Source organism: Lacerta agilis, chromosome 4 (assembly GCF_009819535.1).
Source record: "Lacerta agilis isolate rLacAgi1 chromosome 4, rLacAgi1.pri, whole genome shotgun sequence".
Classification (NCBI taxonomy): domain Eukaryota; kingdom Metazoa; phylum Chordata; class Lepidosauria; order Squamata; family Lacertidae; genus Lacerta; species Lacerta agilis.
In genome coordinates, this window is record NC_046315.1 from 64,756,949 (window position 1) to 64,773,444 (window position 16,496).

Below are 16,496 nucleotides of genomic sequence, written 5' to 3' on the forward strand. Positions count from 1 at the left end.
CCAACAGCCATAGCCTGCACTAGGTAGGATGTTTGGCACAGCTCAGTTGTTAACAGTGGCTGAGTGGACAATATAGGCGGCATACCAGGAATTGTAGGATATGGTGGAGAGGATATTTGGGCTAGAAGCTGGGGTGGGTGTATATTGGGGCAGGGAGAGGAAGGGGGGTATGAGAGGGGAGAAATAACAGAATCTGTGAGGTGTGTATGGTAGAGGAAGAGAGAAAGTTATGGGAATTTGGGTGGGACTGGCCAAGTATGGAATCCCCACCCTTTGGTTTTTTTAAAAAGGCTGTAAGGAATAGAAAGGAAGGCAGCAAAATAGGGGAACATGTTTAGTGAGGAAACACTGAGTATGCAAGAAGGTACTATGCAGAGGAGGGAGGTTCATGAGCAGGACATGGCGTTAGAGTGGCATAGAATGAGCAAAGAGGTGAGATCTTGGCTTGGATCCAGAGACTGTATTGTGATTAGGACAGAGAAGCAAGCTGTGTGGACAGAACTGCTCGAGAGGCTTCACAAATCGTTTCCGTATGTTACGGGTGGCAAGTTAGGGGCCCATACCTTTCAGAGCTTTGGGGCCTTTAATTTCCTGATGGTCAGACTAACCATAGCAATGGGATATGCTGTTGAATTTACTGTTCTTTAGATAAATGTTTGGGAGCTCTATAAAATACAGCAAATCTGCAGCTTTGAAGTTCCTTTTGAAAGGAGTATGTCAGAAAACATAAATTTGTTGGAAGATAATTGAGCAGCAAATTTCTTCCTGATGTTTCGCAGTACCTTGTGTTGCAAAATAATTTAACCTTTTCAAACACAACACAGAAGGGCTTATTCAGCTTTGCCTTGCCACCCCAGAAGGGGTAACATTGTCCAACTTTCATCTCAAGCAGATGGATCAAGAGGTCTCTTCTTGCTTATGTTGTCTCATGTGCTGTATAACACAGTATTTTGAGCACTTTTGATGACCTAAACCAGCTAGAGACTTGAATCAATGTTGATGTCAAACATTAGATCAGCTTCTTGCATTTTACAGGCCAGTCTAGGTCCTTCTCTCTCTCAGCTTACTATAATAGAACCCTCTCTGTCATCAACTGCCAGCTTCATGGCACACTAAATTTATCTGAAAAGGTTAAATAGGAAAAATATATAGCTCAGTGTTTGCTGCTTTACTGTTTGTAAGAAGGATGCCATTATCATGATTTGACACAGCAGACAAGCATTATTGCTGCTATCAAAATGGAAAGATGGATTTGACTTGTTTTGAAGGTATACAGCAGATAATTGCAACAACTTTGGCCTGCGACAAGCTTGAAAATCTAAATGAATTGGTATGTGTCCACCAATATGAAGCAGTCATCTTCTGTGGCCACTGTTGTAAGCAGCACCTGTGTTTCTGGACAAATTTTCTTTAGGCATATGGCGAGCAATCACTTCTGATTTCCAACTTCCCCCAGCCTACAATTAATCATGCTAGTTTAATCATGAGGACCTTAACTGTACATTATTTATTTTTCTCCGACCATTATCCTTCGTTTGTCACCTTGGATGAACTTGCTACCCCAGATCAGTGTTTGAAACTTACTCAATGTGAGCCCATAATATAGGATGCCCTTCCCATGTTCTCCCTTTCTGGCAAAGTTGTTTGACAGCATAGCTCAAAACCAGAAAAATACTGCTTATTATTTGTTATGCATTTGGTTTCTTATCTGCCCTTCACCATAAGGTCCCAGGGCAGGTTGCAGCCATTTAAAAATACAATTTTTAAAATAGCTTAAAGCAAACTTGATAATGAATGCCCAGCTGGTTCCTGACGGCTCTTACAAACTGCTTGTTTTACCTTTGCCTCTGAGTGTCTTTCTGCATTTACTGCCACAAACTGTTCTGCACCAATTATTTGGGAATGATGAAGGAATAGGGCTTAATCCTTGGGTACAAAATAGGAGAGCAGAGTTGGCAAGTGTATTGAAGGCAAGGGATTCAGGGGAATGGGAAGAATAAGAGAGGTTCAGTCATCCTGAGGCCACCTCCTGCCAGGCTTCAACATGTTGTAAAGTTGGAAGTTGATCTCCAGCCTGAAACCCCTGCAGAGCTTTTATTCACATGCTCACAGTATTTATTTTATTTAATACAGAGACTTCTAGTTAAAGCATTACATTTTATACATGGCTAGAGATAGTGTTCCAATAAGGGGCAAGGGCAAGTCCAAGGCTAGCTTCTCATTTAAACTTACAGAAAAGCTCCTTTCCCAGCTGTTTGAAGATCTGCCAGTAGTTTAATACACTGTTCCACAGAATCTACACACCATTTCATATGATAAACTGTAGATTTATATTGGAGCTTGTGAAACAATAATTCTCCAGTTACAACTTCAAAACTCAGTATTTCTATTAATTCAGGGCCAACCATTTGTTGGTTAGATTAAGCTTTGTTTACTCTTGAATTTTTAACACCTTCTTAACCTGCAGACCTGTTGCAAACTTTTTTTAAAAAAAAAATTAAATAAAACCATAGATTGTGTGATTGTTCTGGTGTGGCAGTACATTTATTGTTTTGATGTGTGGTAGTGATCTGTTGGATGCTCTTACACATTTGGAAAATGTCAAGAGCGTAACTCAAGGTTTTCCCAGTGGAGGTGGGCAGCAATCTTGACTGAGGTATTTAGAACTCTTCTTGACATGCTAATCCAGGGGTCAGCAACCTTTTTCATCCGTGGGCCGGTCCACGATCCCTCAGACCATGTGGTGGGCCAGACTATATTTTGAGGGGGGGGGAATGAACGAATTCCTATGCCCCACAAATAACCCAGAAATGCATTTTAAATCAGTGTTTTTCAACCTTTTTTGGGCAAAGGCACACTTGTTTCATGAAAAAAATCACGAGGCACACCACCATTAGAAAATGTTAAAAAAATTAACTCTGTGCCTATATTGACTATATATAAAGTAATTTTCCCACGGCACACCAGGCAACATCTCGCGGCACACTAGTGGTTGAAAAACACTGTTTTAAATAAAAGCACACATTCTACTCATGTAAAAACACGCTGATTCCCAGACCATCCGCGGGCCAGACTGAGAAGGCAATTGGGCCGTAACCGGCCCACGGGCCTTAGGTTGCCTACCCCTGTGCTAATCAACCCATAGTGGCTTAGAGCATCCAAATAGTTCTCCGTGTAACTGTGTTGTGAGAATTGGGAAGGCAAATCTCTTTACAGCCAATGGCTGTAACTTTTGGTCCCCCTGATGCTGTTGGACTTCCAACTCCCATTGGCTTCAACCAGAATGGCCAACATCCCATCAGGGATGATGGGAGTTGCATTTATATATTTGTGGAATTTGCATTCTGCCCTTTGACCCAAAGGTTCCCAGGGTGGTGCATAATACTATAATATCTAAATCCAGACAAAAATTAGTAAGAAAACAAACAATTACAAAAGCAAACAGAAAACACACACAAGCAGACAACCAAAATTGCAAACAATCCAGCAGCTGTATCTGGCGGGTCACAGGCTAGCCGCCCTCTCCTGAACGTTTGTTGCTTTGGCTAATAAGGCGAGTATGGGCAAGTTGCTTTGCCCACTTTGTAAAGAATGCTTCATAAATACTTGGCTGTGTGTATGTAGGTGAATGCGGGAATCCATTATGCATTTTATTCTGTTGACACAATGATAAATAATGACAGTTTATTTATACCCTGCTCTACTACTAAAAGTGCCAGTATAGACAGTGTTTGAGACCAGACTCACAGCACTAGTCATCTTAAGACAGCATGTAGGTGGCGATAGTTCAGGATCACTTTTATTTATTGTTTGAATCCACTTGAATCTGCAGGTGGCATGCATAACTAAAAATAGCTTTAAAAACAGTCAAAGACAACAAACAACTTAAAAGATAGGTTCTAAAACGATACACCCAGCTGGTAAAGCTTATTGAAACAAAAAGTGTCTTCAGTGGTTTCTGTAAAGTGCAAATAATGGTTGCCTGTTTTATTCCAACAGGGATACTGTCCCACAGAACAGGGGCAGCCACACTGACAAGTCTTACACCTCCAAGTATGGGTTTTATACTATTGACAGCACCCCTTTGTGCAGGGGTTGCCCATACTCGAAAAGCACGAGCTTTTCCCAGTCCTTTATGCACCATAGTTGGTTCCTGTTCTTTTTCTTCTATTTGTATTCCTTATTTTTTTAAAAAAAGTGTGTGTGCATGTGTGTGTGCACACATCCACTTTCATTTTATACCCTTCCCCAGAGAATACTTTCAGTCCTTTTTTTTTCAGTTGGCCTCCTTTTGTGAGTGTGTTAAATCTGCAGCCAGGTTCACCGTTAGCTCTGGGCAAATCACTGAGCTGTTATTAACCTGCTTCCATGGCAACTGCTGCTCACAAGCCTGAGGACAAAAAATTGTTTTTATTCTGAACTGCACAAAAGGTTCTAGTGATGCTTTAGACAAAATGGCCATTGAAAGTGAGTTGCATTGATGTGTGTGTCTGTACAATTTATATTAAACTACTTTACTCTGGTGTGTGAGGGTAGTATTGGACATGCCCAGCATACTTTCAAATTCTGTTCTTAACATCTTCCACCATATTTTGTAAGGGATGTTAAGGTTTTCCTCTTTTCAAAAAGCAGAATTTATATAAAGACCAGAGTAGTTCATCTCTCATTGACTCTGCTAGCTAATATGGCCATTCTTAAATGTTTCCTGTTTGTCCTCCTGTTGCCATTTAGTTGCTTCCACGCCAACATGAAAAATATTGTGTGGTTATGTTTGTTTCAGAATGAGACCAGCAGATAAACCACTTTTTAGCAAAAGATAACATCATATGTCATGAAATGCAGAGTTAAAAACATAACAAAACATCTATTTATCTAGAGTAGATGTGTTACTAGTTTAAGCACGCCACAAATATACTCTACAGAAAGTAAAGTTCAGGCAAGTCTTGATATTGTGCACAGAGGTATATACTGCATCAATGCATCATGGCTTCTGTCTTTTGGCTGTGAAAATTATGCACATCACCCATGAAAAGTGAACACATGCATGTACTCAAAGCTGTGTGTCACCAGTACTCCCAAGTTTCTTACAGGATAATATTAATAGCCTGAGGAAATAACAACCTGTTGAAAATCTCCCAGAGAACACCATTCAAGCTACTATGGCTGCTGAGACCGTTAGACCAACATTTCCCACAAAGATACCATTGAGAGTATCACCTCTAATGTTGCTATAGTCATAGTGCATCTAGCCATCAATCTCTGTCACTTCATAGTTATCCACAATTTCTTCAGGAGTAGTATTACTACCACCACCTTCAGAAGACCCGGGACCAACTTCTTGAAGCCCAACCACCTATCCCCTCCCTGCCCAATTTTAGAAATCAGGAAGGGCAAGGATTCAAGACACAGGTAGTTGATGGAAACTAACCTTTAACTACCTTGCCCATGATCTTTGGTTACACCAACTGAAGCTCCTCCGACATCACCAGACACCTCACCAGAATCACCTGCTCCAAGGATGGAATCCAAATCCTGGTTTATGCAAGCAATTTTAACTTCCTAATTCTTCACAAACATGTCACAGCAAGCTTTGGATGAGTCTACTGATGTGTCCTCAGTAATCTACAGCTTAATCTGGACAATGATACTTCCTTCTCACAAGCCTTGGGTGGACGCCTCCATCCAAGACCTGTTAGAACCAGACCCTGGGGGGAAACTTGAGCTACCAAGACAACACTAGTACAGGATCTCATACTGTCAGCCGCAACTCCAGGAGCTTATTAACACCCTCATTGTCCAATATAACATCTGCCAACATCTGTCGGTGTGCTCTTCTGCCTTCTACATGGAACCAGCAGGCCAGTCTCTGCAAAGCAACAAATGGACACAAATATATCATAAATGGCAACTACAAAAAGCCTGTGGGAGAACTTTTCTGCCTCTCAGGACACTCTGTAACTGGCCCTAATTAAACAAAGCAGCTTCAGTGGGAAACTCTAGTGTGCTGAATTACAATTTATGAGGCAATTCAGTTATGGCTTGAAGTAGGGCTTGAACTGTTTTATTGCAAATCATGTGTTAATTAGCTTATCAATGCCAGGATGTTTGTTATCACCATTGCTGTGATATAGTGCAACATAGTGTTAACTATTTTGTTTTCAAGCTAGCCTTCACAGTTCTTTATACACATCATTTTCCTCTGACATAAGGGGTGCTGGAGGAATCTGGGAGGTCTGTATCTTGAGCAAACTCACCTGGTCTTGCACCTTCAGAGGTTAATGTACAGACAGGTTGAGCTACTTCTTTGAACCCACCCACCCCAATGAAGTTCTGTGAGGTAGTTTGAGTCAGCTGCCTTGTACATTTTTTTCTTTTTCCCAACTGGTAATAGCTGCTTGGAGTTGCTAGGAGGTGTCTCCAGTCTGGTCCCTATGGTGCCTGTGAAGGCTTTAACTGGTGTCCTGGGACAGGTGCCCAAACTCTGAGTTTTCATTTAAAAAGAAAGAAAGAAAAAGTCTTGAGCCTTTCTGGAAAGCAAGTCATTTACCGGCATGTGAAATGATAGTGTAGTGGGGTTGCCTTCTATACTTTTTATGGTACTGTTGCTATTAGACTCTCTCTCTTCCCCCCCCTCTCTCTCTGTGTGTGTGTCTGTATGTGTGTAAAATCTGCACAATGGGTACCAGGACAAAGCTGACTTCCCACTGTAAGCATATGGTTGTCAGGGGTGACTGTCTCTCTAGTTTTGTGTTATGCCACCACATAACAGCTATTTTGTGACAGACACTCTTATTTTATTTATCTGTTTTAAAGCCCAAACAATATTTTACTTTTAAAAACATTTTTTCATACGAAAAAGCTACATAATAAACATCTTTCTTTTATACATTTGTATACCATACTTGAAACAGAGTGGACTGAGGACAGGAGACCCATGGAAAAGGGGAAAGGAATGGAACCTGACTGTTCCTTCCTCCTGTGACATCTCTCTCCCAGCGTGCATATATGCTTGCCAATTTAAGATGACACTTCAAGCATCTGAAGAAGCAGACCATGAAAACCTATGCCACAATACATTTGTTAGCTTTTTAAGGTGCTACGAGACTTCTTCTTTTTTAACTGCTGCATGGACTTTATTGCTCTATGGGTGTGCCCAACTATAATCATTTCTGTGTACAAAAACATCATGTAATGTTTGATTTTAGTGGGTAGCAAATAATATATACACCAGAGTTGTACTTATGAGTGCATCTCTTGCCTCCCCAGTTCTCCTTAAATTGGCTCGGATAAGCCAACTTTTAAAAAAATTAAATAAAATAGACTCAGGGTGGCACTTGGCTTATCCCAAGCCAATCTGCATTTAATCTGAGACTTTGGTACATGAAGCAGATTTCTCCCAATACTCTGATTCTCCAACCCCCCCCCCCACCACATAACACTACCTTTGTACACATCACTGCCCCCTCCCACCAATACCCATTCACATTGAGGCTGCTGGTCTGGCACAGAGAGGAATGTTTCTCTCTTGTCAGCACCTAGGACCCTGGTTGCCCTGAATTCCTGATGGGAGCTGGAGGCAAACACATAAGTGGAACAGTTAGTGCTTACCTTGCATTTGAAGCAACTGTTCCAAGCCACCATATTTCAAAATACAATGCTTGGGACTATGTATTCTGGCATCATCTCTAGTGAGAATAGCATAGCAGTTCTAGGAAAATAACTTGGTTAAGTGTTGTCTTGGGCAACTAGATACCGGTAGTTTATTAGTATGGCGATCAGCAAAATGGCTTCCTCTTCTCTTGAACAAATGAGTGACTGTGAGCATTTGGAGAAGCAGACTCGCAAGTTTTCCAAGTTCAAAGCCAATTCCTTTTATCTTAGGCTGTGTACTTTTTCAGCCACCGCTTGTTGTTAACAACAGTTCTAGAAACTCCAGTTCATAAGAACAGCAGGGTGGTTGAGGCACAGTCTGTGTCTTCTCAGAAAGCACCTGGGAGGTCAGATCATTTTAAACTTCCACCATGCCCAAATCTCCTTGTGCATGTGCAAAGCTAGCAGCTGAAAGTAGAATCTGAAACTGATTATTCACTACACTGCAGACTAGACTTAGCAGTTCTGTTGTTACTAATGAATATAAAACTATCCCCTAGAGGACATAGAAATATTTCCAGATACTGAGGACAAACAAAATATGCAAGTAAATCCAGAGGGTTTGCAGCACAGAATCTCCAGTGAAACAGTGTCCCATATGTAATTTAAGAAACTAAATGGGCTTTTGGGATATTTCTTTTCTACTCTCATGATACACTTGCATGCTTGCTGTATCAGTGTTGCTGTAGATTTTGCCATTTTTAACCATCTAAGACCAATATGAACTGTTTCTCCTCTTTTCTTTTTACCTCACCAGTATCTGAAACTCCTCTTCAAGCTATTTATTCTAATTTAGTTGCATCTGAAGTCTTGAAGGCGTATTCCTTCATTGGAGTAGTGTTGTGCTACGAAATTATTTCCCATGCTGGGTTTTGAATCAAGTGGCCAACCTGTGACACACACCCCGGGTTATTTTTTTGACACCAGCTCCCTTCAGCCTCAGCCAGAAGTCTGGTCAGGAATGGTGGAAACTGTAGTAACAAGAGCATCCTGAAGGGCCACCCATTTTCCCTAATCAGTCTTTTAGGCATTTACTAAAGTGGAAGGGCACCAGTAGTGCTTCTAAGCACGGCAGGTGTGTAGCATTTCATCTACCCTAGGCATGGAGAATCTGCTGCCCTCCAGATACAATTCCCAGTGGCCTGAGGTGATGAGAACTGTCATCCACAGATTCTCCATCCCTATGTCAATTAACAAGCTGGACTTCCGGCGGCGACGCAATCGCTGGGTGGTCGAGGGCTGCTTCGGGTCCGAAGCGCCCTGTCCATCCCGGGGGTTAGGAGCCCCGCTACCGCAAAGCGGGGCTCCGGTTGGGGTGCGGGAAGAGCGTCCCGCACCCTGGGCTCCCCGGCAGCGCCCGCGGAGGCTCCGAACCCTTCCCTCGCTCCCCCTGTAAAGGGGGAGTGGGGGTGAAGGGGCAACGGAGCCGGGCTTCGGGGACATGCCCCAACCGGGATGTAAATGCGGCGACAGAGCCCGCGGTGAGCGTCTAAGTTCTACCTTTGAAGAACGGAGCTAAAGGAACCCGGTGGTCGTGAGTAAAGAATCTGATTAGAAATCGTGTTTTTGGATCGATCCGGGGGGAAGGAGAAAGGCAGCCTGCCTCCCTCCCTTCGAGCTTAAGAAACTAACCAATTTGAGTGATTACTGCTACAGAACTGGTTACAAAGTATTTAAAATTGACACATGAGACTGGCAAACTCTTTTCTTCGGGAAGTTAACTAGAGGAAAATATCTCCATTTAATGTTGCGGTATTTGCGTTCCAGCTCAGGAAAATGGCGATGAACAAAGAGGCAGGAGTAGAAATATGACACCCACTTCCTCCTCCTCTGCCAGTATGCTGGGCTTCGTCCTTGAACTGGTATTGAACTCTGGACTAACGGATGAACAGAGACTCACTGCCTTGAAGGTGGAACTGCTTTGTAGAAAAGTCAAAGTATTGTGTGGGGGTCTGAAATGGAACCAATTGCCCACAGAGGAGGCTTTTAAAACTTTTGACACTTTGGAAGAATGCCTTGCCAAGGAGCTGAGAGGGTGGATGGAAAGATGGAGAGAAATGAGTGAGCTACTTCGGAGAAGAAATTCGCTTTTTGGGGGTGGCAGCCCCAAGGCGACGTCAAGATTTCTTATATCCAGTCCCCGAGGTGTGAGCTCGGGGGCCAGGGACAGAGAATTAAGGTATTTACAAGAAGAAAAGGAATGCTACAAAGAACCGAAGAAGCTGAGAGATGATGAGATGGACACCTCTGAACTCGTGGCAAGGAGAGGTTTGGACTGTGCCTGGATCTGTGGACGTTTGGAGAGGGAAGCTACATGGAAGTTCAGTGCTGATGCCACCAGGAGAAGAATAATGGACAGAGGGGGTGTGGGGTGAAGCATTAAGCAAAACTTAAAGTAGCCTGATATGGTAAATTGAAATCGGAGGGTGAATACTGTCAACAATATTTTGTTATATTTTTTATTTGAATATGATAGGAGATATTTCAAGTTTTTATGTTATTAGCAGTAGTCTTAAGGATAGAAGAGATAGATTTGATGCGAATGATTTGGGAAGATCTGTGAGGTGGAGTATAAGTAAAGTGAATTGAAGTGGATTAAGTTTATGGATTAAGAGGATTAAGATTAAGATGTAGACTAAGATAAGAAATCGATAAGAATAAATGAAGAAGAATTACGATGAGGTATTATTATGACGATGCATTCTCAGTAAAATGTTGAAGATATAAATTGAATGTAACTATACAATTGAATTTAAATTTTTTTTTTTCAGGAGAAATGGTTATAAAGTAGATTAAGGATACAAATTCGAAGGTGAAAAGGCAGGGGAAGTCAATGGCCAAGATATGGAAATAGAAATTTTTTTTTTCTAGAAAGATGCAATAAGAAAACTTGACATTGTTTGCATTTGTTTTATTTGTTTTGCATTTGTTTAATTGTAGGTGTGGGTGTGGGTATATGTTGTTATAGAAAAATGCCAATAAATTCTTATAAAAAAAAAAAAAAACAATTAACAAGCTTGGGATGTTCTGTATTTGAACATATCTGTATGTTCTTCCGAGAAAGCACAAACCTTTCAGCTGCGTTTATATAGAACCTTTTGAGTACATCACACACCAGTAAACTTTTTAACATCCATGTTGGGTGAACCAGTGTGCTGTCAAATGGGGCCTGAGGTTTTATAAAGCTACAGAGTGTGAGTGGATTACTTAAGGCTGTCAAATGATTTTGTGGCTCAGATGAGGATTTTTAACTACAGGAGAGGGCTTCTGGCTCCCATTGCCCTGCAGATGTCTGAAAGGACAATATAGTGCACTCAGTTTCAATTTTTGTTGTCTGTGCTTAAAATAGAAGTGTTAATTTGGTGTGTTGGTGGAGAACACACACTCTTTTCTAAAGCATCCTGCACAAGCTTGCTTCATCTGCAGCCTTTGATTTTCATAGACTCTGGGATGCTGCCACTCTTGTACTTTGAGGTGACAGACATAAAGAGGAAGGTCATCTGATGAAAGTAGGAAGTGTAACCCATTAGCTTTGAACAAGTAACTTTGCTAATTGTTCTTACTAGTTTTACCACACGAAGTCCAAATGATGATGTTCTCATAACTTGCTCTTGTACTTAAATAATGTTGCCTTTTCTTTTCTGCTTAGGTTGCTTTGAATGTTGTATTAAGTGCCTGGGAGGAGTTCCATATGCTTCCCTTGTGGCAACTATTCTCTGCTTCTCTGGAGTAGCATTGTTCTGCGGCTGTGGTCATGTGGCTCTCGCCGGGACCGTATCGATCCTCGAACAGCGTTTCTCCACAAATGTTACTGACCATGCTTTGTTATCTGAAGTGTAAGTACAAAACCACTTCTCTTACTCTATGAAGCAACTGCAGTGATAACTTTAATAATATCAGAGCTAGGAACATATGCGTGCATTCCAATTCAGCCTGCAAGGAGGAAAGAGTGGCTGGCAAAACTCAAAATTTGAAGTGAATTTGCCGAGTCCATCTCAAGCAAAACATCTTTTGGATTAGGGCTGTTTTTATACAGTATATGGTTGTGAAATTTGTTGGGTGGGTTGGGGAATTTGCAACACTTCCACCAGAAGACTGCTGCTGTTAGGGATTCAGCATATATTTCCCCCCCAAATGTCTTTTCTAGTTCAACAGAGAGAAGGAAAACAAGGGTAGCGATAAATCTCCCAAAGAGCATAGTTATTCAGCTCCATAGCAACTGAAGGCAAGAAAAAAACAGCTGTTGCCCAGGAGATGACAGACCACTAAAAATATACTGGAGAGGTACACAGGAAAGCAATACTGCTAAATCTAAGGATAAAATAATAAATGTTATCACTAATCGCTTGCAATTGAGGCAGTCATTGCATTTCTCTCACATGCCACATAACTTCATAGTAGATGCATAGTAGACGATGAATCTAATCTTCTGCCTCCCAGTGAAATAGGCTATATTGGTTTGTGTCTGAAGCATGCTAGTTTTCCTCAGTAGGATCTTCCAATGCTGAACTGTTCTTATGGTTAAATTTCCCCCTCAGTTATTAACCTCTCGTCTACATTATTTAAGCTTAAAACATGTTGCCTCTACTGTCCTTGGTGAACAGAGTTTGTCTTCCTTTTCACGTTCTAGATCTTTGAAAAAATTGTTAGTGGCCGTCATTTACGTCACTTCTATGGGACAGCACTGCATAATTCCTTTGGCATTATGATTTATCTTCTGGATGTGTAGTGGATCAACTAAAATTATTTTAATTGTGGTGCATAAAACTGAATCTGAAACTAACAAATATGGTTTACATACCTCTAGAAGTGCAAACAAATGCACTTTTGCATAGTGCCTTAGATGCAGGGTATTCTGACATTCTGTATGTGGAAAGGGAAACAAAACTAAACTATGGGATGCACTGATGACCAGAAACCAAATTTTGCAGCAAAGGGGGACAATGCAAATTACTCACAAACTGTGGCTACACATTACTTTTAATGGAAAAGATGGCTGGATCCATTACAAGAAAGAAATAACTGCACGTTAATTGCATAAATGAATGTTTACAGGTAGGTAGCCGTGTTGGTTTGCCATAGTCAAAACAAAATAATTTTTTTTTAAAAAAAATCCTTCCAGTAGCACCTTAGAGACCAACTAAGTTTGTTCTTGGTATGAACTTTCGTGTCGAAAGCTCACACCAAGAACAAACTTAGTTGGTCTTTAAGGTGCTACTGGAAGAATTTTTTTTGGGGGGGGGGACAAATGAATGGGTCTTCAGTAGAGCTAGAAGCTGCATTATATTGAGTGATGTGGGCAATGTACCCTACTGCTACTATGAGGAATTTATATTGTGTGGATGCAGTGCACACACTGACAAGACAAAATGAAAGGCCCTTCTTGTTGCTAGATGGCAGAGGTGTGTTGGTCTGGGTCTCCAGCCTTGCAGCAGTGCTCATTTTGTCTATTTTGAGTAGGAGCGGCACCCCTTTAAATGTTTTTCTTGCTGCTGAAACAAAGCAAGAACAAAGCTTCCTTCCCAGCAGAAGCCTGCTGTGGTTCCTTCTGGGATACAGTAAGAGATGTTCGCAGTAAGAAATACTCTATAGTGACTGGTGAGGGTAGGGCTTGAGGCTATTTAATTATGTGTAAGCATCAGATGCTGCAGCATTTTTTAAGTTACTGGTGGTGAACTTTGGCTGTGTAATAGCTGTATAAAGGTAAAGGGACCCCTGACCATTAGGTCCAGTCACGGACTCTGGGGTTGCAGCGCTCATCTCATTTTATTGGCTGAGGGAGCTGGCGTGCAGCTTCCGGGTCATTTGGCCAGCATGACTAAGCTGCTTCTGGCGAACCAGCGCAGCGCACGGAAACGCCTATTAACTTCCCACCGGAGTGGTACCTATTTATCTACTTGCACTTTGACGTGTTTTCGAACTGCTAGGTTGGCAGGAGCAGGGACAGAGCAACAGGAGCTCACCCCCTCGTGGGGATTCGAACCACTGACCTTCTGATCGACAAGCCCTAGGCTCTGTGGTTTAACCCAGTGTTTTTCAACCACTGTTCCGTGGCACACTAGTGTGCCGCGAGATGTTGCCTGGTGTGCCGTGGGAAAAATTGAAAAATTCAAGATAATTACTTTATATATAGTCAATATAGGCACAGAGTTAAATTTTTTAAACATTTTCTAATGGTGGTGTGCCTCGTGATTTTTTTCATGAAACAAGTGTGCCTTTGCCCAAAAAAGGTTGAAAAACACTGGTTTAACCCACAGCCCCGCCTGCGTCCCAATAGCTGTATAGAAGGGCAATAAATACTAAATGTTTTTATTTGAGGATTTGACTGACCAGTTCAGTTCATATGTGAAATTCAGCTTCTCCGCCTGCTCCAGTTCCCTTTATTCTTGACTATGATGAGGTAAAAAATCTACAACAGCTTAACCAGTTCCTGACAAGTCAGCATTAAAGAAGAGCAACTGGATCAGAATCTACCTGCAGACCAGCCTTGCTCAACCTGCTGCTCTCCATATGGTGAAGACAGTAATTCCTATCAGCCTCAACCACCAGCATGGACCAAGGTCAAATCTTGCAACCTGGTAGAAATTATGACCCAAACTACATTGGTTCTTTATGCAACTAGTATATGGTCTCACCTGTGATCTTACCACTAAGATGTTCGTTCTGTCCTTGTGCTCTCGGAAGATTATGAAATGAGACTTTATTTCAGTGACAAGAGTCTGATTGCCCTGTTTGTTTCCTTCTCAGAATAAAACTAATGCAGTATGTGATCTATGGCATTGCATCGTTTTTTTTCTTGTATGGAATTATCCTGTTGGCGGAGGGATTTTATACAACAAGTGCTGTGAAGGAGCTGCATGGTGAATTCAAGACAACCATCTGTGGCCGCTGCATCAGTGGAATGGTGAGCCCATTGCAGGAATATGGATTGCTACTACTCCAGTGGTCTATAGCATTATCTACAGTGTTGTTTGCACCAGCTCTTTATGCTCACCTTTGATAACAGAGAAAGCAGTGTCTTTTTAGGCTTTCAGAAAGCCCTAGCTAGAGATGCTAGCAATTGAACCTTAGTCATCCACATGAACAGCAGAGGCAATACGTCTCCCCTTAATGGTCACAAGAGAATTAGATATTAATTCTAGATTGTTTTCTTATCCCAAGTGAAATTGCCTGCTTTTTCTCTCTCAAATAGTACTTTATTGGAGAGAGGTATGAGGAAAAAATAATTCGGACACATTCCTCTTTTTTACCAAGTTTATTCTTCCAAGAAATTACAACTTTTAAGTGGACCACAGTTCTGTCAAAGTTATCATTAACACCATTTATAAAATTGCCCAGATTATATACTGTGTGTTTTTGTCCAGTGTTTGGCTTTTTGCAGCCAGGTTGTGCTTTTTTGGGGGGGGGGATTCTCTCCCCCTTAACTGAGAGCACTTCGTTTTTAACTTTATAGATTCCACGCCCCCCTGCCAAAATGTAATTAAGTTGACCCCATCTCTTGGTCCAATTTAGTTGGCTGAGGCATGATATTCTTTTCAGCTGGCTCACCTGAGACAACAGGCTGGCACTCCATGTTGTTAGAAGCTATGCCCTCTTATCCTAATTGCGTACAGCAGGAATTGGGGGGTACCCACAGATATTGTAAGGAAGTCACAGTTCCCAGTAATGAATTGCCACTCCAATGACAAAGAAAGCATCCCAGAATGACTACTGCTTGGAAAGTCAGGCTGTTTTTTATTTTGCTTACTTGAAACAAAACGTCAAGCTTTTAACATCGCAACACGGGCTATAAGGAAGGTATCTATGGAGTGAAAATCCCAGATCACATCAGACATGGAGACTGTGACATGCTCTTGGATTTTAAAATTAAGGAGTATGTGTACTGTAAATGAGATTAACCCTTGATTTCCTAAATTAATGAGAAAGGGGGTTTCTGTGTGAAATGTGTGCCTGTCTCCTCAGTTTGTTTTCCTGACCTACGTACTGGGGGTGGCCTGGCTTGGCGTCTTTGGCTTCTCAGCTGTGCCAGTCTTCATGTTCTATAACATATGGTCAACTTGCGAAGTCATCAGATCACTCCCAGCAAATATGACAGCTTCAGCAGACCAGATCTGTGTGGATATCAGGCAATACGGTACTTATTTTAATCCAGATTAAATGCTTTATCCTCTTTCCTTGTCCTATCTTCAACAGGTTTGTCTTAGCCTTATGAGATGAACCAAAAAGCAACCAAGTGTGGAGTCTCTGAACATGTCATTACTTTTTCAATTAATGCAGATTACACTGACCTCTTTCCAGATGCACCCAGTTTAACTGCATTTGGCAAGTCATTTATCTAAAGTGATTTTGTGCCTGTTATCCGCATTATGCTATCAGGCTTAATAATAAAACAATCAGCAAAATAAACTGCTTAAGCAAGCCTGAGCCCATCACCAAATAGTTTGAAAACCTACCATGCTAGTCTCCTGAATTTAGCTATATATCTGCATAGTCTTACTATTTCTGTAATAATGTGAATTGTGTATGTGCTTGTGCAAAGCAGTTTCATTTATCCTTTTGTTTTGGAATGGAAATACATTGTCAGAATGGTATGAGGAAGGAACAGGGGTTTAGATTTGTGCATCCAAGAATCACACATTATGGGACCAGATCTTTTTTGCCTGATTAACATAACACACACTAAGCAGGTGTTCCTATCATTAATGCTTATTTGGTGACAAATACTGTTTAGCCCCCACCCTCCCCTGGGACTGGGATTATTTGTGTGGGATTAGGAGTGAGGGACATGATCACCTCCAAAAAGGAAGGGCAATAGAACACAGGGCAGCTGAACACATAATAGAAGT

General features: G+C 41.5%; 1 protein-coding gene across 4 annotated transcripts in view; it reads left to right on the plus strand.

The window, feature by feature from the left end:
- GPM6B (glycoprotein M6B) overlaps positions 1 to 16,496 on the plus strand; it is a 102,433-nt gene that overhangs the window by 79,500 nt on the left and 6,437 nt on the right. For all 4 annotated transcript variants that reach the window (XM_033147393.1, XM_033147396.1, XM_033147397.1 and 1 more), the window contains 3 exons: positions 11,300 to 11,486; positions 14,398 to 14,554; positions 15,613 to 15,784. In XM_033147393.1, coding sequence (XP_033003284.1) covers positions 11,300 to 11,486; positions 14,398 to 14,554; positions 15,613 to 15,784 — 516 coding nt within the window. The remainder of the gene's footprint in view (positions 1 to 11,299; positions 11,487 to 14,397; positions 14,555 to 15,612; positions 15,785 to 16,496) is intronic.